General features: G+C 57.0%; 4 protein-coding genes across 10 annotated transcripts in view; all 4 read left to right on the forward strand.

Moving 5' to 3' along the window:
* Positions 1 to 4,616, forward strand: part of UBAP2L (ubiquitin associated protein 2 like) — a 30,335-nt gene extending 25,719 nt beyond the window's left edge. Inside the window, exons 23-28 of one of the 2 annotated variants that reach the window (XM_083878978.1) lie at positions 597 to 814; positions 903 to 1,008; positions 2,134 to 2,201; positions 2,490 to 2,687; positions 3,142 to 3,192; positions 3,725 to 4,616. In XM_083878978.1, the coding sequence (XP_083735104.1) occupies positions 597 to 814; positions 903 to 1,008; positions 2,134 to 2,201; positions 2,490 to 2,687; positions 3,142 to 3,192; positions 3,725 to 3,820 (737 nt within the window). In that variant the 3' untranslated portion in view covers positions 3,821 to 4,616. The remainder of the gene's footprint in view (positions 1 to 596; positions 815 to 902; positions 1,009 to 2,133; positions 2,202 to 2,489; positions 2,688 to 3,141; positions 3,193 to 3,724) is intronic. The other variant, XM_083878979.1, reaches the window with a different exon arrangement.
* An 839-nt stretch (positions 4,617 to 5,455) lies between these two features.
* On the forward strand, positions 5,456 to 7,393 carry HAX1 (HCLS1 associated protein X-1). Its single transcript, XM_083878987.1, has 8 exons — positions 5,456 to 5,706; positions 5,855 to 6,057; positions 6,138 to 6,289; positions 6,425 to 6,470; positions 6,586 to 6,701; positions 6,796 to 6,946; positions 7,020 to 7,178; positions 7,267 to 7,393. The coding sequence occupies exons 1-7, from the start codon at positions 5,654 to 5,656 to the stop codon at positions 7,136 to 7,138; spliced, it is 840 nt and encodes a 279-aa protein (XP_083735113.1). The 5' UTR covers positions 5,456 to 5,653; the 3' UTR covers positions 7,139 to 7,178; positions 7,267 to 7,393.
* Positions 7,394 to 7,503: 110 nt separating this feature from the next.
* AQP10 (aquaporin 10) lies at positions 7,504 to 10,636 on the forward strand. Its single transcript, XM_083879201.1, has 6 exons — positions 7,504 to 8,071; positions 9,249 to 9,375; positions 9,471 to 9,608; positions 9,696 to 9,814; positions 9,884 to 10,101; positions 10,173 to 10,636. Exons 1-6 carry the CDS (start codon positions 7,967 to 7,969, stop codon positions 10,462 to 10,464), a joined length of 999 nt encoding a protein of 332 aa, XP_083735327.1. The 5' UTR covers positions 7,504 to 7,966; the 3' UTR covers positions 10,465 to 10,636.
* A 458-nt stretch (positions 10,637 to 11,094) lies between these two features.
* On the forward strand, positions 11,095 to 21,059 carry ATP8B2 (ATPase phospholipid transporting 8B2). 6 transcript variants are annotated; one of them, XM_083878998.1, is made up of 27 exons: positions 11,095 to 11,161; positions 11,720 to 11,778; positions 12,433 to 12,546; positions 12,695 to 12,793; positions 12,952 to 13,013; positions 13,125 to 13,197; positions 13,574 to 13,647; positions 13,801 to 13,880; positions 14,089 to 14,247; positions 14,326 to 14,414; positions 14,488 to 14,684; positions 15,383 to 15,591; positions 15,770 to 15,813; positions 15,889 to 16,054; positions 16,124 to 16,312; positions 16,519 to 16,634; positions 16,720 to 16,950; positions 17,028 to 17,139; positions 17,266 to 17,371; positions 17,472 to 17,613; positions 17,699 to 17,882; positions 18,072 to 18,295; positions 18,583 to 18,666; positions 18,849 to 19,094; positions 19,181 to 19,319; positions 19,402 to 19,532; positions 19,613 to 21,059. In XM_083878998.1, exons 1-27 carry the CDS (start codon positions 11,155 to 11,157, stop codon positions 19,898 to 19,900), a joined length of 3,624 nt encoding a protein of 1,207 aa, XP_083735124.1. In that variant the 5' UTR covers positions 11,095 to 11,154; the 3' UTR covers positions 19,901 to 21,059. The 6 variants fall into 6 exon arrangements, with proteins under 6 accessions (XP_083735124.1, XP_083735122.1, XP_083735123.1 ...); XM_083878996.1 differs by lacking the exon at positions 11,095 to 11,161 and adding an exon at positions 11,185 to 11,278; XM_083878997.1 differs by lacking the exon at positions 11,095 to 11,161 and adding an exon at positions 11,185 to 11,278 and having other exon boundaries at positions 13,577 to 13,647.
* The last annotated feature ends 3 nt before the right edge of the window (positions 21,060 to 21,062 follow it).

Raw genomic sequence — 21,062 nt, forward strand, 5'->3', positions numbered from 1 at the left:
CCACGGTGGACAGTCACTGTGCTGAGGTTTCACATTCTTTAGGAATTGTTGCACTTGGAGGTTCACTCTTTTTCCAACACCACTTCTCCTCAGCTTGGCAGGAGCTGGTTTGCGTGGAAGTGCTTTTGCCCAGGTGAGGCTGAAATGCCAAGCTCAGAGCATGGCACTCCGTGAGCTTTGAATTTGAAGAGTGTTTGCATGGAAGAGCCAAGCAGATGCTCATCAGGATCAGCTCAGGGATCTTCCCCCAGCCCTTTAGCCAATCCCTGCACAGCCCAGGCACAGATCTGGGTTGATTCAGTCCTGCTGGTGGTGCATGGAGAGGGATGAGGTACAGGCTCTGCTAGCAGGTTTAACCAGTGCCAGATTGTGGGTTTGGCTATTGTGGCTTCTCTTTGCATCTGTAGTGCTGTTAGGGCCAAGGAGCAATTAACAGCTTCACCTTATCAATGTGCAAAGGTCTGAAGGCCACAGTCCTTAGCACTGGCAGGAGGTGGTGTGGGGGGGGTGTGATTGAAGTCTGGGTCACCTTTGGGCTGAGTTGGAACGGGCCAGGATCTAGCATCTGTTCTTCACTCTCACCTCCTCTATTTCAGGTGACTTAACAAAATTTGGCCGTGGTGATGCCTCTTCCCCTGCTCCTGCAACAACTCTGGCACAGCCTCAGCAGAGCCAGACCCAGACTCACCACACCACGCAGCAGACGTTCCTGAACCCGGCGCTGCCTCCTGGCTACAGTTACACCAGTCTGCCATACTACACAGGGGTACCAGGGCTCCCCAGCACCTTCCAGTATGGGCCCGCTGTGTTCCCTGTGAGTTTCCCAGAGGCAAGGTGTGGGATTTGGACAGAAGGGTGGCACAGCAAAGCCTCTTCTCATTCTGTTCTTCTCTGTTCTGTAGGTTGCTCCTACCTCTTCCAAGCAGCATGGTGTGAATGTCAGCGTCAATGCATCAGCAACCCCTTTCCAGCAGCCCAGTGGCTATGGCTCTCATGGGTACAGCACTGGTAAGAGACCCACAAAAGCACCTTCCACAGCAGCAGGACTTGCTCCCAGTCTTACTGGCTGTGATGGGGACTGCTGTCTTACAGCAGTAATAGAGCAAAATGCCAGGGGTGCTGCTCCCAAATAGTTTGATTATCCTTAGAAAGGCCCAGGATTATTCTGCATCCAGGTCTGGAACACATTTGGGGGTTATAGATCACTTCACACCCTCCTCTGTGCCTTGCAGTCAGCTGTCTGGGCCCTTGGACCACTAGCAGAAGCTTAAGCTGCTGAATTGTTTGGTTTGTTGTTCTTTTAATTGCCTATATGTGATTAACAGAACAGCAGTTGTTCTGGATTTGAACTTGTTTCCCACCAGTGTTTGGCAGACACTTTCTAGGGAAGTGTCCTTGATTCAAAGATGCAGGAAGGTCATGAACCTGCTGCCTGTTTTGGTACTTGTTTGGTGTCTGGCTGACTTACACAGGGCTGCATTTAGCTTCCTCTTCTAGTCTTTAAATTCCTTTTGTCACTTTTTTCACTGCATTAGAGCCCTTCAAGACAGTATTTTCTCTTTGTGAAGGTATTTCAGCTTTGTACCAGGCCACCTGGTGCTGAGTCCTTCAAACTGCTTTCGTTTCAGCACTTTTTCCAGGCATTAAATGATGGCTGGGGTGTCCTCTGGGCCACCCTCTTTTATAAACAGCCTGGGGCTTGTGTTGTCAGTCACTGCACCAGCCATCCCAGCCCACAGCTGAGTTGCCTTTACATGGGACTGCCTGTTTTACACCCGAGGAGCTTTTGGACTCTTCTTGCTGCTGTGCCATGTGCTCTGGGTTTGTTTCCCTATCTGTCCATTGCGTTCCCCAGCTCTCCTCAGACCTGCTCTTTTCCCTGTTTCTCTTGAGTGGCAGCCAGCCTTTCAGCTGGTTTCCGGAGGCATTTTAAAACAGTGTGTGTCCAGAGCAAAATAACTTATATGGGTGCTTTGCATGTGCTCATGCCAGGGCCTGGCTGCCCAGGCCAATCTGTCTGCAGATCGTCTCTGGCATCTGGAGCTCTCCACCAGGTGCTGCTGCTGTTAGCAGCAAGCAGTTCCTGCTGACCCACTGGCTGCTTCCTAACACCCACCTCTCTCTTCTCCCCAGGTGTATCTGTGACATCCAGTAATACAGGTGTGCCAGACATCTCGGGCTCTGTCTACTCCAAAACTCAGGTTAGTGTCTGTGAGTGCTTCCTGCATTGCTGGGGAGGACAAGCCAAGCTCTGAGATAGCCTCCCTGGGCAATGAGGTCTCTTCCCCTTGGATCAGTCAGTCAGGGAGAAGGGAAATGCTTGACTTTTCCCAGCTTACAGCAATTCAAAGCCCAGAAAGAGCCATAGGAAGGGACTCTGTTCTCTGTACCATATGCTGATTTTGGCACTGTGATGTGTAGAGATGGAGAGGGACAGACTGCCAGCCTGGCTCCCAGCCCTTATTCTGCCATTGGCATCTCCTTTTTAGCAATCCTTTGAGAAGCAGGGATTTCACACTGGAACCCCAGCAGCCTCTTTCAACCTGCCTTCAGCGCTGGGCAGCGGCGGCCCCATCAACCCTGCAACAGCAGCAGCATATCCCCCCACCCCTTTCATGCACATCCTGACCCCGCATCAGCAGCCTCACTCGCAGATCCTCCACCATCACCTGCAGCAGGATGGGCAGGTAAGCAATGCTCTTGGCACCTCAGCCCCTTACTGGGGTATCTCCTAGGGCTCTTGCTCCCCCTTTACTTTGCTGGTCCCTCTCTCCTTGCCTCCCTCCCTCATGCTCTGCGGCGGACACACAGAATGACATGCACATGCTCACACCTGCACATACACACAGGGCTGGTAAGAGGATGAGGTGAGAAGGAAGGCCTGGGGTGCACTCTGGCAGGGTGGGTACTTAGCACAACCCCCCTGCTGCTGGGCTGCACCAGATTTGGCCAGGTAGTGCCCTCTCACGCAGACACATCTGTGGCACCCCAACCTCCCCCATCCTCAGCAGCAGCTCCACAGGCCACCACCAAAGGGCTTACTCGCCAGAGCCATGACCCTGCAGGAGCTTTCAGGTGTAACTATGGATTTCTATTGTCATAGTTTGTCCCTTTATTTTACATATCCTGGTACTGCAACAGCTTCCATATTTGCAGATGATACTGTGCTGTCAACGCCAGCAGGAGGATCAGGTAATGAATTCTCAGAAAATGCATTGCACTTGCCCTGGGCTCTGCCCCCACTCCTAAGGCTCCCCAGGATCATATAGCCCCTTCCTTCTCCCCCATGGCCCCACAAGGCGAGGAGAGAAGTCCTCAGTCAGTACGTGCACACACACACACACACACACACACACACACACACACACAAACCTGCGCGCAGACACAACCTGTACCAAGCCTTCCCTGTCTCCCCTCTCCCCACTGCTCAGCGGCCACGCAAGCCACCCACAGCCCTGTGCACTGCTGGCCTGGAGCAAGATGTGGAGCCAAGGGAGGGTGCTGGGGCACAGACGATGTAGCTGTGAGGTGCTGGAGGCAGCCCCAGTGCCAGGGAGCTCAGCTGGGCTAAGGTGGATCAGCAGCTGCCGAGGAGCTGTTGCCCAGAGCACCTGGACAGGGCCCTCTTCTGGGGCTGATGCGTTGTCAGTGTTGCCCTGTGGAGTAGGGTGGGAGTGGTTCCCCTGCACTCAACACCTGCTTCTCCTTCTGCCCTTTCCCACAGAGCGGCTCCGGGCAGCGCAGCCAAGGCAGCTCCATCCCCCAGAAATCCCAGGCCAACAAGTCCGCCTACAACAGCTACAGCTGGGGTGCCAACTGAGGCTGGGCCCCCTCACCACCACTTGCTTCCAGAAGAGAATCCCAGTGACCCCGATGATGAGGAAGGATCCCAGGGAGGAGAGAGCCCTGCAGTGGGGAGGGCCCGGGCTTCCAGCCCCAGCAGGGCTCAGCAGGGCAGGCCGCAGGCAATTCTGCGTTGTCTGTCTTCAGCCACTTTCCTGTTGTATGTAATATAGAATTTGTATTTTTTTCTTTTTTTTTCTTTTTTTTTTTTTTTCTCTCTCTCTGCATTCAGATCTGAACCGTTTGCCGTAGGGGCCTTTTTTGGTTTTTACTCCTTTCTATCCCCTCTCCTATCCAAGCCGCCCCAGAATCTCTCAGATCCAAAGGAGTGGAAGCTGCAAGTCGCCTACAGCAAACCCCCTTATTATTAGGATTAAGACCAGTAATTGATATGAGCAGCATTGTAAGAATAATTAGTTGAAGTGTTTTTTTTGTACCGTGTTCTAAATTTAATGGATAAATGTGTCTTGTATATAAAAACAAAAACCCCATGCTGTCCTCTAGTTCTCTCATTTCTCCCCCACCCCGGCAAGGGGTCCCCCCCTGGTATTTTATGTTCTCCATCTGCGTCCCAGCATCCTCACGGGCCCAGAGTGCAGGTCCTGCCCTGCTTTGCACGCTGTAAGTATCTTCTGCTTTTGGGTTGGGGATTTTTTATTTCCTTGTTTTGTTTTGTTTTGTGGTGTTTTTGTTTTTTTGTTTTTTTGTTTTTTTTTTTTTTTTTTTTTTTTTTTTTTTGGTTGGTTTTTTTTTTTGGTTGGTTTTTTTTTTTTTTCTATGCAGTCCAGATCTTGTATTTTTCAGTTCCACTTGATCCCTTCAGCTGCAGCCCCGAGTGGGGATTTACTGAAGAGAATAAAGATCACAAAGTGATGTGTGTATTTTTTCCACCTTCTCAGCCTTGTTCCCTATTTTTGGTGCAGGGGGTGGGTGGCCTTAGGCAGTGGGGGCAGCACTTCCTCCACCCCCCCCTCCCCCCCCCCCATCCCGCAGCTTCTCGCTGGTGTTTTTGTCCACTCCTTTTGTGGATTTTCCTTTTCCCAGCTGCTGCACTGGGCAGCAGGATCCCAGCACAGGGATAATGCCACTGTCCTACCCCCCCTCTTCTCTTGAGACCCTCACTCTTCATTTTTGCCTACTACTGTGCTCTGCCTTATGTCCCTACTGCTCTGGTGCTGCTGGTCCTCCTTTTGGAGGTTGAGGGGTGCTCTCCCCAGCCCCCTCCTCCCCATGAGATCAGCGGGACAGTCACGGAAGGGTGGCCCCAGGTGCAGGGAAGGGCAGTGAGACCACTGGTGCAGCTGAGCTGCCCTTGACCCTGCGTTCCCCCTCAGCCTCCTCGCTGCAAGGTAAGGGGCTGGCGGTTTGGGCGATCCTTGCCGCGGTGGGGGCCAAAGTTGGAGTCTTCCTGTGCTGTGTGAGATTGGTGGGGGAGCGGCAGGGCTGAGATGGACTCATGGAGCTCAGCTAGGGGCACAGAGAAGGGCCGTTGGAGCACAGGTGCCGCTGGATGGAGCTTAGTACCTCGCTAGCCCTCGTCCGCCCCCATGGGGCTGTCCCAGCACACACTCCCCGAGGTCGGTGGTTCGTGCGACCGGACAAGGGGTCCCGAGCCTGGGGTGGTCACACGGGGACGGCTCCGGCCCATGCTGATCCCGGGGAGCCCCCGACGGGGCCCGGTGAGGACACGGGAGGGGCCCCGCTGTCGCGGCGCCTCGCGACAGTCGGCGGCGCTTTACGGCCGCAGCGCTTCGCGGCACTGCGACCCGGGCGCGGCGGCGGGACGGGGCAGTGGGACCCGACAGGGGAGATGAGCTTCTACGACGTGTTTCGCGGGTTCTTTGGGTTCCCGGGACGGTGCAGGTAACCGGGACCCTGTCCGCCCCCTGGGTCCCCCTAGCCTCATCCGCACAAACCCTGTCCCTCTCTCAACCCCCAGTTGCCCCACCAGCCCCGGCCGTTCCTCGGTTGCTCCGGGCTGTCCGGGCGGCTCACTGCCGCGGTCCCGCAGACCCCGGGACCCGCTGTTCGGCGGCGCGGCGTGGGACGAGGAGGAGGAGGATGGCGGCCCGTCCATGTCGCAGCCCCCCCAGGATTTCGGCTTCGGATTCAGCCGTGGCTCCTCCCGCGGCACCTTCGAGGAGCTATTCCGGGACATGGGCGAGCTCCTAGGCGTCTTGGGGGGGTTCTGGGCCGAGCCTCAGCAGCCTTTCGGTGGGTTCGGGAAGGGCTGAGCGAGACTCTTGGGGCTGCTCAGGGCCCCTCGGCTTGACCGACGCCCTTCTGCCGCGCAGAGCCCGCCCTGCCCGGCCCCGGTGAAGGCAACGCAAGGCGACCACTGCGGGACTCGATGCTGAAGCACCCGGAGAGTCCCTCTCCCAGCGCGGCCCCGGGTAGCTCCGGGAGCACCGGCGATCTGGGCCGACCATGGAGACCCTTCTTAGGGGTGGGTGAGGGGTCTGGGATCTGCCTCCCGCAGACTAAACAGCAGTAGCCAGCTCTGTGCTGTTGCAGTGTTGCCCCTGAGTCGTGCTTTGCCTCCCCGTCATTGGTGTCAGTGGTATGTGGCTTTGTCTTGCAGCTGGAAGATGCTCACCAAGCTCCTCCTGGCCTCAAGGAAGACCAAGGTGGGTGCTGGGAGCAGGGTCTGGGGGACCTCTGCCCTCCCTGCTCCACCCTGTGCTATCACAGCCTCTGGGGCACATACCCCTGCTCTGGCCACCGTCTTACGTTTCTCCCCAGACCTGGACTCCCAGGTCTCCTCCGTGGGGCTGAGAACCATCCTGAGACCCAATGAGCCCAAGTCCCACTCTTACTTCCAGAGTGTCTCTGTCACCAAAGTGACTCTCCCTGATGGGGTGAGTGTCCCTGCAGGTGCAGCAGGGCTGTGGGAGACCTGGAGACACCATCCCTGTGGCTGGGGAGTCTCTCAGGGCTCCACACTCTTCACAGGCAGTAGAGGAGCGCCGCACTGTGCAGGACAGCCAGGGCCGCCGGGAGACAACAGTGACGCGCCGGAGGGGGGACCAGGCCTTCATCACCACCACCAAGGAGGATGGGCAGAAGAGGGACTACCAGGAGGAGGTGGTCAACATGGATGACCGTGAGTGGGAGTCTGGGGAGGATGGAAGGAGTGGACGGGGGCCCCACTGAGGGAGTTCTCCCTGCCCTCCCAGGAGAGCTGGCACAGTTTGCTGGCATGTGGCCGCAGCAAGATGAGCTTCGTGCTGCCAACCTGAGTGACCCCTCATCTGTGCTGGGCAGCTTCTTCCGCCGCTGGTTCTCGAGCTCGTAGCTGCATCCAGTCCTTACTGAGCAGCCCCTATGTGTGACAGGTGCGGGCTGGGGGCACTCTGGGCTTTCTGGGCCTGTCAGAGCAGGCAGTGGGCAACAGCCTCTTCTTACCACCTGTTTTTGTTGTAGGTGGGTCAGATCTTGTTGGGAAGTGGTGCCTCGTCTGGAGGCTGCCCACCTTCTGCAGTGCTGCAGAGCCACAGGGACCCCTGTGGGGGCTGAGTGTTTGTGTGTACAGAGCAATAAAGTCTATTTATGCTAAACGATGACCTTCCATGCTCCTTCAGACTGGAATCTCATGGGTTTGGAGGCAGATTCCCCCTGTCCACCAGGATGACACTGGGGGGCTGCCTCAGGGGTGCAGGTGGTTGCCAGTCTCCTGTGCCTGCACTGCTCCCTCCTTAGCTTCCTCTCCCATTTCCCTGCCCAATGCTGTGCCAATGCCTCCCCTGGGCCACTCTTGAGGGCCTGGCCCAGCCAAGAGGACTTTCCAGGGCCTCTTTATTAGTGTCAACTGTAGCTGCGGCTTGGGCAGGGATGTGGCAGGGATAAAGGGGGCTCCTGGCCAGGAAATACTTGTGTCTGCTCACCTGAGTGAGGTCTTGGCTCTCTGAGCCAATTAGGGATCAGGGTGCTCCCACTCAGCCTGGCCCCACACAGGACTCTGGTCCCCACCAGGCGTCTCCCTTGGTGCAGCCACGATTGGTTTAAAGTCTGCACATAATCACCCACCTGGCTCTGGGGCTCATAAAACCTGCTGCGAACGAGACATATACGCCATTCTCACTGCTGCTACTGCTGTCACTGCTGCCCTTGCCTGGTAGGCACTATGGGCACCACTTCTTTCTTGAAGAGGGCCCGAGGTCTGCTCCACATCCGGAATCAGCTGGTGCGAGAATGCTTGGCTGAGCTGCTGGCCACCTTCATGCTCATTGTAAGTAGGGCAGGCAGGTGAGCTGGGGCTGGAGGGTGGGTCATGTGAGTGGGACAGGGCTGATGGTAGGATGGTGGCAGGTACTAGGGGTCCCAGGGTTCTTCTGCTTGCCCCATGGGGTTGGAGGGGTTTGGGGCCGTGCTACACTCAAAAGTGCAACTCGGCACTGCCTGTCCTTCCACTTGGACCCTGTTCCCACATGTTCTGGTTTGGGTTGAATTAGGGAAGAACCTCTAAGGAATCCCCTAATAACAAAACCTCTACCACCCCTCCCCCAACCCTGGGTTTGGGAAGGAATCTCTCAAACAAAAAGTGGAAAAAACCGGTTTATTAACAAATAAATAAACACCCCCCCGACACAAGGGAAAAAAAAAAACTCAGGTTATTGTGAGGGGGAGGGCGCAGAGCTTCGCTTCTTTCACGGGCCCCGGAGATCCTCCTTGGACTCCTCCAGTCAGATCAGCTCCGGGTGCCGGTCCTAAATCTTAAAGGTGTGGGGGGGAAGGGAAAGAAAGGGAAAGAGGGAAAAAAAAAAAAAAAAACAAAAAAAAAAAACAACCAAGAACGGAAACAGCGAAGATGAGCAGCGTAATAGAGGGAGAAAGCGGCAAGCGGAAAGTGCAGCGAGCTAGCCCAGAGCAGCGTAAAGCCAAGAGAGCGAAAAAGGGGGGCAGCCCGTGCCCGCCCAGCCAACAGGAAAACAAGGACAGCTGTTAGACATAACAAGGTAGTCCACAATATGGGATAGGAAGCATTGTCAACCCAGGACACCACAGCATGGTCTGCCCTGTATCATGGCTCTGGTGCAATCAGGGCGTGGTGCTGGGCAGTGTGTCCCTCAATACCTCCTGCCTCAGGGCTCTGGTGCTGTTCTTAGCATTTGAGCTGCACCCCACGATGGCAAATGGTGTCCCTGGGGCTATTTTGTGGCACCTCTTCCCCAACACTTCCCCACAGAAAGCAATTTACTGAATTGCTTATAATTTGGTTGCTTTGCCATCAAAACCACAAGCAAGGGCAGTAACCACCACCCTGTTTGGTGTCCAGGTATTGGGGAGCAAAACCAGGGGTGTAGCACTAGCATAGCCCTTGCCTTGCTGCCCTGCAGGACCAGTGGTGGGAGGGTCTCTGCACAAGGCCACCAGGGCTGAGGTGGGACTATGTTCCTCTTCTCCAGATAATCACCTTGGGCAGTGTTGCAGAGAAGGTCACCAGCTCTGAGACGAGGGGGAACGTCGTCACCAGCTATCTGGGAGGCGCCCTGGCTGTCATGGTGGGCGTCTACACAGCGGGGGGAGTCTCTGGTGAGATGGAGGAAGGGGTCCCAACTCTTGCTATCCTCTGGCTCTGAGTCTCCCAGGACCCTCCACTCCCAGCCCTTCTCCCTACTCTATTGCAGGGGCCCACATGAACCCAGCGTTCTCCTTTGCCATGTGCCTGATGGAGCAGTTTCCCTGGTGGAAGTTTCCCATCTTTGTGGTTGTGCAGATGTTGGGGTCTTTCATATCTGCTGCAGCTGTTTACATCCTCTACTATGGTATGGGGGAGCAGCATTGGGCTAGACAACCCCCCAGTGATAGCTGGGGTGGCCAGGCTTATGGACATGCTCTACTTCTGTCCCAAGATGCCATCTGGTACTACGGCAATGGGACCCTTACTGTCTCGGGCCCTCGAGAAACTGCCTCCATCTTCGCCACTTACCCAGCTGACTATGTCTCTATCGCCAATGGCTTCTTGGACCAGGTGGGTGCCACTGTCAGCTCCCCCAGCTGGCAGTCCCCATGGTGCTGAGCTGCTGCATTGTCCTTGCAGGTGATCGGCACAGGGGTGCTAATGGTGGGTGTCATGGGTATCCTGGACACTCGCAACAAGGCTGTCCCCAAGGGCCTGGAACCAGTGGTTGTGGCTCTCTTGGTGCTCTCCATTGAGACCTCCATGGGGGCCAACTGTGGCTGCCCCCTGAACCCTGCACGGGACTTAGGGCCCCGGCTCTTCACCTATGTGGCAGGCTGGGGCCCCGAGGTCTTCAGGTGGGTACAGCGAAGGGGGTGAGGTGGGGATGGCAGGGATGATCCCCCAGCCCGCCCTGTCCTGTCCTCAGCAGGGGCAACGGGTGGTGGTGGGTGCCACTGGTAGCACCACTGCTGGGGGCCGCCGTGGGCACGTACCTGTACCAGCTCTTTGTGAGCTTCCACCACCCGGAGGAGGACAGCGAAATCCTGGCAGAGCAGGGGTCCATCGTTCTGGTCAACACCACCATCGACCCAGACATGAGGATGTTGCCCAAGGAGGACGACACTGGGGAGGCAGTGCCTGCTGGGCATCCCCCAGCACCATGCACAAGCAGCACAGTCTCCCCCACAGTCCCTGTCACACCATTAAAAGAGTCCTGAGGGCACCGGGTGTCTTGTCTATGGAGATGAGGGAGCAGGGATATGGTGGAGGCCGTGTCCCCCAGCCCTTAGGGGCAGGCCGGCCAGGCCTGGCTGCAGGAGGACGCCAGCCTGAGGAACACGTACTGCTAAGTGTGGGGGTTGCCCCACAGGGATCTGGGGCTATCCCTGGGACCCCCGACATTGCCCCCTGGCAACCCGTGGGGCTACCTCTGGCCCCTCAGGACCCGCACGGCTCCCCGGGACCTCGTGGAGCCGCCCCGTTGGCAAGGACGCCGCCGGGGTTGCAGTTTGGGCCGCCCTACGCGGCCGCGCTCCGTCGCTTCCCCACGCCCCCACCTCACTTCCGCCGCCGACCGGCTCCGCCGCGGCCATGGGGAGGTGAGGCGGCGGCAGAGGCAGCGGCCCCGGCACGGCACGGCACGGCCCGGCCCGGCCCGGCCCGGCCGCCCGCCCGCTCCCCATGGGCTGCGGGGCCGCGGGACATGGAGTGGTGCGCGGCCCGCCGAGCCCCGGGTAAGCGGAGCCGCGGTGGGCCAGGAGAGGCCCGGGTGGGTCCCGGTCGGGCCCCAGTGCGGCCGTTGCCCCAGTAACGCGGCGGGGCGGGGCGGAAGGGGCCGGACCTGGGGCCGTGCCCCGGGAGATGTCCGAGAAGTGGCGGCAGGTCCGCGACCCCGGCGGGGCGGGTGGATGCGGGGTGGGCACGGGGGGCGGGGAGCAGAAATGGAGGCCGGGGAGTGCAGAGAATGGGTGTGCAGGGCTGCAGCTAAAAGCGGCTGAGGGTGCGGGACTGGGAATCCAGGAATGCAGCAAAGTAAGGCTGAGAGAGCAGAGGTGTGATCTGGGGGTGCAGGGCTGTAAGGGTCTGGTGACCTCGGGGTGCCGAGCTGGGGGAGCAGATAAGTCAGACGGGGGATACAGAATCTGGGGCTCTGGGAATACACGTAAGTAGAGCTGGGCGTCTAGAAGTGTAGGCTTGGGGGGATCTGGGGATGGAGAATTTGGTGGTGGAGGTACAGTTAAGCAAGGCGGAAGCTCTGTGCGTGCAGGGGTACACGTCTTGGCATGGGGGAGCACAGGCCACATGACACACTTGGAGCGACTCCCTATTCCCTGCCTTCTGGGATTCTGGGACTAGCTTGGCTCTCAGGATGGAGAGGAGATTGGGGTGTCAGGGTTCAGGGTCTTGGGGCTGTCTGGCTGCAGATGTAGGGGGTGTCAGGGTGCATGGGGGTGGCAGGGTGCTGTGTTGCAGAGGAAGAGCGTCGAGTGCGAGCCAATGCGCGGGAGTACAACGAGAAGTTCCAGTACGCAGTGAGTGAGGGGGGCCTGAATGCCTTCCTGGGGGTCCTTGGGCAGGGTTATGGGGTTGGGGCCTGAATCACCCACACCTCAGTGGGGGTGGGGGAGGGGGGAGGTATTATGACTGCAAAATAGATGTTTGTCCCTGAGAAAATTGGTGCTGATGACATTGATGCCAATATAGCTGTGGGCCCAGGTGGGTACAGTACATTCTATGTGGAGGATTCAGCCTCCCATCCTTGGCCAAGGCAAAGAATCCTCTGGCTCTGCCCAGATCCCAGCTAGGTCCCACATCCCAGTGTAGATCATGGGTCAGCTTCCAAAGGTGCCAGGGGAAGGCAGTGCTTGATGTCCCCCCATGTTGGAGGTTATCCCTGGCTGCTCCAGAATTGGCTGCAGAGAGAGGAGAAGGGGGTCTGGGTTGGAGTCACCCTTATGGGGGGCAGGTGCTGCCGCTGGAGGAGGCTGGTCCCAGGGTACCGGCTGGTGACTGATACTGAGGAATTGGCTTCCAAAGGAAGCTTCCAGAGGTAGCACAGGAGCAGGAGCCTGGCCTCCTAAAGAGCACAGTGAGCCACAGCCCCTGCCCTCCAGGGTGATCTGATCTTGGGGGATTATGGGACCTCAGCAGACTGTAAACCCCCTTCTTGCCCCATCCGTCCCTAGAGCAACTGCATCAAGACCTCCAAGTACAACATTGTCACCTTCCTGCCTGTCAACCTCTTCGAGCAGTTCCAAGAAGTGGCCAACACCTATTTCCTCTTCCTCCTCATTCTGCAGGTGAGTGCAGTCCTTCCCTGCCTGGGCATAGAGCAGGGCTCCAAGTAGTCCCATACTTTGGAAGCAGGGAGATTTAGCACCCTCAAGCAGGGGCAGTATGGGCCTGAGGCTGGCTGCTTCTCATGTAATTCCTGTTCCCTGTCCCCAGCTGATTCCTCAAATCTCTTCACTTTCCTGGTTTACCACCATCGTGCCTTTGGTTCTTGTCTTAACCATCACAGCTGTCAAAGACGCCACTGATGACTATGTGAGTGGTTCCCCCTGCCATCCCTCTGCCCACTGGGAAGGGGGTTGGGATGCTGTGCAGGGGTGTGGTGTCCAGGGCCATGGCATTTGAGATGGTGTGGGAACACAGAACCCCATCCCCAAGAAGTTGACACTGCTGTCTCTTCCCCCTGATCCCAGTTCCGCCATAAAAGCGACAACCAGGTGAACAACCGGCAGTCTCAGGTCCTGATCGGTGGAGTGTGAGTGTCATGGGGACAGAGCAGTGGAGAGGGAGCCAGGGACCCTGCAGGATGTGGCACGGGGCAGTGGGCAGGGCTCCTGCCTGACTACAGTTTGCTGTCTCTCTTCAGCCTTCGGCAGGAGCAGTGGATGAATGTCCGTGTTGGAGACATCATCAAGCTGGAGAACAACCAGTTTGTGGCGGTGAGTGCAGCCCTGAGACAAGTATGGTTCCAGCAGGGCGGGTGGCACACAGGGACCATGGAAGGGTGCGATGCCACTCCTGCTTTGCTTTTGTGCTCTGCCATAACTTCCCAGGATGGGGACATTAGGAACTTCCAACCTAGAAGTTGTATTTAGGTTGGAGAGTTGGAGCCATGGTGGAGCCATGTTTTGAACTCTGAGGATCTGGGCACTTGAAGCAATGGTGGCTAGGCTCAGGTGCAAAGGATATATGGGATTAGGGACAGCCTTTGCAGAGCTTTAGGGCGTTCCAAGGACATCCAAGGGCCAGGAGCTTCCCTGGAGAAGGCATCAGGGAGCCCCAGTGTTGGCATAACCCTTCATAAGTCTCTCTCAGCAGGCTGACCTCCTCCTCCTCTCCAGCAGCGAACCCCATGGGTTATGCTACATAGAGACTGCAGAGCTGGATGGGTAGGTGCCCCTGCTTGTCTTGGGGGGCCCAGGGAAGGCAGGACATGGGAGTGAGAGTGGGCTGCAGGCAGGGCAGGAGCTGCTGGGCAGCACCTGCAAAGGCTCTCCCTGCCAGCTGTCTCTAACCTACATGTGGTGCCTTCTTGCCTGCAGAGAGACCAACATGAAGGTGCGTCAGGCCATTCCCGTCACCGTGGAGCTGGGGAACACCAGCCAGCTGGCTCGCTTTGATGGTGAGTGCCTGTGACCCGTGTGCTGCCACAGGGCAGCCCCTCTGTTCCTTGCTCCATCACTCTGGGTAGACAAGGACCAGCCACGTGACATTGTTGTACTGCGGCTCAAAGCTGATCTCTGGGAAGTCAGGGATGGTGCTGAGAGTACTGGCATGGAGCTGGCCATAAGGAGAAGGCAAGTCACAGCTGAGCCATACTGTGCATCCAGGTGAGGTGATTTGTGAACCCCCCAACAACAAGCTGGACAAGTTTGGTGGGACACTCTACTGGAAGGAGGACAAGTACCCCCTGAGCAACCAGAACATGCTGCTGCGGGGCTGCGTCCTGCGCAACACCGAGTGGTGCTTTGGCCTCGTCATCTTTGCAGGTGGGCTGAGGCTGCAGCTGCTACTGCGCTGCACAGAGGGGAGGGAAAGACACCCCCTGATGCCTTCCCACTTCCCAGGACCTGACACAAAGCTGATGCAGAACAGTGGCCGGACCAAATTTAAGCGAACAAGCATTGACCGACTGATGAACACGCTGGTGCTCTGGGTATGCACAAGGGAGATCCTGGGAGCCCTGACTCTGCCCCAGTCAGGGCTCTGATGTACTGTCCTGTCCCCAGATCTTTGGGTTCCTGGTGTGCATGGGAGTGATCCTGGCCATTGGCAATGCCATCTGGGAGCATGAGGTGGGCGTCTGCTTCCAGATCTACTTGCCCTGGGACGAGGGGGTGCACAGTGCCTTCTTCTCTGGCTTCCTCTCCTTCTGGTCCTACATTATCATCCTCAACACTGTGGTGCCAATCTCACTCTACGTGAGGTAGGGCAGGGGGCAGAGAGGCTGGGCAGGGGTATGAGAAATTAGGGATGCCCTCTGGGGAAGGGAGACAGAGATGGAGATCTGCAGTCAGAACGGTGTATTCTGTGAGTGGGTGTGGGCTACTCTCTTGGTGAGAAGCTATGACTGCCTTCAGGGATGCCCTAAGACCTGAGGACCCCTCAGGGCCCCCCAGCTTTGTCTGGCTGCTTGTCTCTCCCTACACTGGCTGCACGCTGGTTATTTTGCTCTGCCCTCCTACAGCTCCCAGGCTCCTGCACTGTCCCCTTCTCTCTCTCTTTTAATTTCTCTCTCTTTTCATTCCCTAGCATGGGTTCTGTCACTCTTAGCCCTGAGGTAAGAATGTGTCACCCCCACCCCTCCCACTAGCTCATTGCCATCTGCCTTGGGGCCTGGGGAGGGGTTCATGGCTTTTAGGTGTGTGAGATGCCTGGGGAGCCCCATGGGCTTCTCCCTGGGTGCCTTGCCTCAGTCCCCAGCCCTGGCTTAGTGGTGGCTGTCAGCAGGAATGTGTTGCAGGCCAGCCCCCGGGAAGGGAGTGGGAGCTAGCAAGCAGTGGGGGGCACCTGGGGTGCTGGAGTCTGGGCACTGAGGGTCTGGGGTGGGCATGTGTATGCCTGTCGTTGGCTCAGCAGAGTGTGCTGCCCTGCCCCAGTGACACCCAGCCATCCTCCCTGCAGCGTTGAGGTGATCCGGCTTGGGCACAGCTACTTCATCAACTGGGACAAGAAGATGTACTGTGCTAAGCGCCGGACACCTGCTGAAGCTCGCACCACCACCCTTAATGAGGAGCTGGGGCAGGTGGAGTACATCTTCTCTGACAAGACTGGCACCCTCACCCAGAATATCATGGTTTTCAGCAAGTGCTCTGTGAATGGGCACAGCTATGGTAAGTGCCAGCTGCCAGAGCCAGGCTGAGGCTGCCCACAGATTGCAAGTACACTGTGTCCCCACCTCTGTTTGGGGCAGTCAGGGGACAAGGGGGCTTAGCTAGAGTGTTGTGGGGCAACAGCAGCTCCCACGGTGTTGGGTCTCTGTCATGTTTAACTCCATACCCTGTTTTGCAGGTGAAGTGCAGGACATGCTGAGTCACAAGGTAGAGCTGGGAGAGGTAAGGGCACATTCAGTTTGATGCCTGCCCATGCCAAGTGCCACAGGGGGGTAACCTCAGCTTTGCCCCTGCCAGAGGTCAGAGCCAGTAGACTTCTCCTTCAACCCACTGGCAGACCCACGGTTCCAGTTCTGGGACCCCAGCCTACTGGAAGCCGTCAAGCTGGGAGACCTCCATGTGCATGAGTTCTTCCGTCTGCTCTCCCTCTGTCACACTGTTATGTCTGAGGAGAAGAGTGAAGGTAGGCAAGGGGCAGGATCTATCCCTGTGGGTCACAAGACACTGTCACTGACCTCCATGCTGTCCACAGGGGAGTTGTTGTACAAGGCACAATCCCCGGATGAGGGAGCGCTGGTTACAGCTGCCAGAAACTTTGGCTTTGTGTTCCGGTCCCGCACACCCAAGACCATCACAGTGCATGAGCTGGGTCAAGCCATCACCTACCAGCTGCTGGCCATCCTGGACTTTAACAACATCCGCAAGCGCATGTCTGTCATCGGTAAGGTCCTGGGCATGGCACAGGCTGTGGGGCTGGGAAGGCCATGTGGGGCTGCAGCATGGGGCTCATTAGTGGTGTGTTCGAGCACCAGACCAACACTGATGGGGATGTGACTGTGAAGGCATTGGCAGGCTGATGGCTGGGCCTCAGAGTGGGACCTGCTCCTGCACCCCTGAGCCAAGCATCTTATCCCCTCCTCCCCGCAGTCCGCAGCCCTGAGGGCAAGATCCGACTGTACTGCAAAGGTGCTGACACCATCCTGCTGGAGCGGCTGCATCCCGTCAACCAAGACCTGACCAGCATCACCACCGACCACCTCAATGTGCGTGGGACAAGGTCCTGCAGGCAGGGTGGGGAGGAAGGAATGGCTGCCCAGGAGGCTGAGCTGGGCTTGTGCCTTGTCCTAGGAACACCACTGGGGTCTGGAGACACCATCAGGGTCTGCCAGCACACCCAGCTCTGACCACTTGCAGGAGTACGCTGGCGAGGGGCTGCGGACACTGGTGCTGGCCTACAAAGACCTGGAGGAGAGCTACTACAAGGACTGGTCTGAGCGGCTGCTCCGAGCTGGCAGTGCCCCTGAGGCTCGTGAGGATCACCTAGCTCGTCTCTACGATGAGGTGGAGCATGATATGATGGTAGGTGCACTGAAGGCTGAGGCTGGTGGTGGCTGAGGGCAGTCCCTGCTGACTTTCTGCCTTTTTGGGTCCCTAAGCTGCTTGGAGCCACAGCCATCGAGGACAAACTGCAGCAGGGGGTCCCTGAAACCATTGCCATCCTGACACTGGCCAACATCAAGATCTGGGTGTTGACAGGGGACAAGCAGGGTGAGGCATGGCTCTGAGGTGCTTGCTGGAGATGAGGATGTGTATGGGCTGGATTCCACCTGCCTGGGATCCCTACTGCTCTTTGCTGAATGGACTCTGGCTCAGGTCCTAGTTTTCTATCCTCAGAAACAGCTGTGAACATCGGCTACTCCTGCAAGATGCTGACAGATGACATGACAGAGGTGTTTGTGGTCACAGGCCACACTGTGCTGGAGGTGCGAGAGGAGCTCAGGTGAAGCTTGGGGGGCAAAGGACACCGAACAGTACCAGTGTGGGGCACAGCTGCGACTGGGGGACATAGAGATGGAACCCTGTGTCCCCTCTCTCCTCAGGAAAGCCCGAGAGAAGATGATGGATGCCTCGCGTTCTGTGTGCAATGGCTTCTCCTACCAGGAGAAACTCTCCTCCAAGATTACCTCTGTGCTGGAAGCTATTGCGGGCGAATATGCCCTGGTCATCAATGGGCACAGCCTGGTAGGGTCCTGGGAGTGCCAGGCAGGACAAGGCCCTGTGCCTGGCTGTGTACCATGACGCCAGCTGTCCCTTGCTCTCCTTGCAGGCCCATGCACTGGAGGCAGACATGGAGGTGGAATTCCTGGAGACAGCGTGTGCCTGCAAGGCAGTTATCTGCTGCCGTGTCACACCCCTTCAGAAAGCCCAGGTGGTGGAGCTGGTGAAGAAGTACAAGAAAGCCGTGACTTTGGCCATTGGGGATGGGGCCAACGATGTCAGCATGATCAAGAGTAAGGCCTGGGATCTGGGGGACCGCAGGAGAGGCTGGCCACCCCCCTGCACCATCCTGGGGCCTGTGGGAGCCTCTATGCTTACCCCTCTGTGCCCCACAGGAACAAAGTGCATGTGCTGGGGGTGCTGCTCTCATCCTCTGTTCTACTGGCAGCCCTCTCTTCACCCATCTCTCCTTCCCTCCACAGCTGCCCACATTGGAGTGGGCATCAGTGGGCAGGAAGGCATCCAGGCCGTGCTGGCCTCTGACTACTCCTTCTCCCAGTTCAAGTTCCTACAGCGCCTGCTCCTGGTGCATGGCCGCTGGTCCTATCTGCGCATGTGCAAGTTTCTTTGCTACTTCTTCTACAAGAACTTTGCCTTCACCATGGTCCACTTCTGGTTTGGCTTCTTCTGCGGCTTCTCAGCACAGGTAGGTTGGTGGCTTCTCTCACTGAGAGCTGGGGAGGGTTTTCCTGCGAGGCTCCTCAGCTCTGAAGTATGTTCTGGTCTATGGATTCCCTATTGGGGACTCATCAAGAGCCAGGAGGCATAGCCTAGCGTGCAATGTGTGAGGAGCCTGTGGTCAGCATGGGCAGTCCTGGGTGGGGCTGGAGATATCTCTCCTGTCTCTGCAGGTGTGAGCATAGGGACATGAGGGCTGACTGGGGCACAGGGTGGGCAGGTCTTGTGCCCTGCTGAGCGCTCTATTCCATACAGACAGTGTATGACCAGTACTTCATCACTCTCTACAACATTGTCTACACATCGCTGCCTGTGCTCGCTATGGGTGTCTTTGACCAGGTATGGCTGGGGGTAGTGAGAGGTCCCTGGGTGTGTGAGGAGTCTGTAGCACTTCCCTTCATGCCCTGCCCTATGGGAAGAAGGGCTGCCTGGGTGCCTGAGTCAGGCTGTCCTTGTCATTCTGTGGGCTGTGGTGGAGGCTGCTCCTGCCCAGAGCTAAAAGGAGTCGCCCATGCTCCCAGGATGTGCCAGAGCAGCGGAGCATGGAATACCCCAAACTCTATGAGCCTGGGCAGCTGAACCTGCTCTTCAACAAGCAGGAGTTCTTCATCTGCATTGCCCAGGGCATTTATACCTCCATCCTCATCTTCTTCATCCCCTATGGAGTCTTCACTGATGCCACTCGTGATGATGGTGCCCAGATGGCCGACTACCAGTCCTTCGCTGTCACTGTTGCCACCTCCCTCGTAATTGTTGTCAGTGTGCAGGTAGGGACATAGCTACTCAGCCCCAGACACTCGGGGCACCTCAGGCATCCCCTGAGCCCTGTCTCCTCCTGCATCCCCTCCACTAGATTGCGTTAGACACAGGATTCTGGACAGCTATCAACCACTTCTTCATCTGGGGCAGCTTGGCTGCCTACTTTGCCATCCTCTTCACCATGCACAGTGATGGCCTCTTCCGGATGTTTCCTAACCAGTTCCGCTTTGTGGGTGAGTCCCTGTGGTGCCCTATGCTCACCCCAGCAGAGTGTTGCCTTGGCCTAGCCCTCACTGGATTAATTCTTTCCCCAAGGTAATGCACAGAACACGCTGGCCCAGCCCACGGTCTGGCTGACCATCGCCCTCACTGCTGTAGTCTGCATCATGCCTGTTGTGGCCTTTCGCTTCCTTAAGCTGGACCTGAAACCAGAACTCTCGGATACGGTGAGAGTGCATGGCTGTAGGAGTGGTCACAGGGTCCTAACCCTGAGGAGAGGTGGTTCCACCTGGCCCTGTGTCTCCAGGTGCGCTACACTCAGCTGGTACGGAAGAAGCAGAAGACACAGCACCGGTGCATGCAGCACACAGGGCGTGTGGGCTCGTGCCGCTCTGGCTATGCCTTCTCCCATCAGGAGGGTTTTGGGGAGCTCATCATGTCTGGCAAGAACATGCGACTCAGCTCCTTGGCACTCTCCAGCTTTGCCCCCCGCCCCAGCACCAGCTGGATTGAGACCCTGCGGAAGAGGAAGGGCTGCGAAGGCAGCAGTGCTGGCAGCCCCAGTGGTGCAGCTGACAAGACTCTTAGGGTCTGAGGCTGGAGGGGGTCACATCCCCTGCAGTGCAGCTGGGGGCTCCCCTCCTCTGCCCCTGGGGAGGGCAAAATCACTTGTCAGTGGTGTCCAATGGTAGGAGCAGAGGTGATGTGGAGGCCAGTGCTGAGGTTTGGAGGAGTCTGTCTGGACTGTCACCTTCTAGCCAAAAAATATAGTCTTTCCCTCCACGGAGTGGGCAGATGGATGGATGGATGTCACTACCATTAGGCACCCCTCCCCCCACCCCCTTCCCCCCAGCTCCTCGTCAGTATTCAATTCCACTGAATGCAAATGCCCCATCACACATGAATGTATAATGCCAGAGGTGCAGGGATCTGGGACAGCCATGGGCTCTCCGTGACTTTCACCCACGTGTCTTTTTTTTATATAAACAAAAAATGGAAAAAAGCCCCCCTCCCCCCCCGAAAAAAAAAAAAAAAGAAAAAAAGAAAAAAAAAAGAAGAAAAAAAACCCCAAACAAACAAACAAAAAAACCCCCACCACACACACACACACAAAAAAAAAAAAAAAAAAAAAAAAAAAAAAAAAAAAAAAAAAAAAAAAAAGTAAGGAAAAACTCTGAGTTTACAGAGTGACTCATTTCTTGGCTGGGTACAGGGAGAAGGGGGGAGGAAGGTCACCCTCCTTGTCCCCCTGCCTCAGGGTTCACCAGAACAGTGGGTGCCGGGTGGGAAAAGGGAAGTGTTCCGTGCCACAGGGGAGGCTGGGTGTTGGCGGCTGCCGTGATTCACTCCCGCGCTTGGTCTTGCGCAACCCTCGGCCTCTGCTTCCTCCCTCATCCTCTTCTGCAGTTCCTGCGGGACTGAGTGCTCCTGGACTGTGGGTGGGCAGTGAGGGACCCCTCGGGCGTCTCTGGGGCTGTTGGGGTCCCAGGGACGCGATACCAAAGAGGAACTTGTTAAGACGGGTGTTGGCGAGGGCTGGAGAGGATCTGGGGGGATTTGGGGGTTATTTCAGTGGAGGGGACGTGGATCGGGGTGGATAACTTAAGACGCGTTTCTGTCTAGCGGAATAGTATCATTTTATGGTTCCTGAGGCAACAAAAACACCCCAAACCAGTTGTTTACTACTACTACTATTATCATTATTTATTATTATTATTATTATTATTATTATTATTATTATTATTTTAAAAAAAGAA

Source organism: Zosterops lateralis (assembly GCF_965231275.1).
Source record: "Zosterops lateralis genome assembly, chromosome: 27".
NCBI classification, from domain to species: domain Eukaryota; kingdom Metazoa; phylum Chordata; class Aves; order Passeriformes; family Zosteropidae; genus Zosterops; species Zosterops lateralis.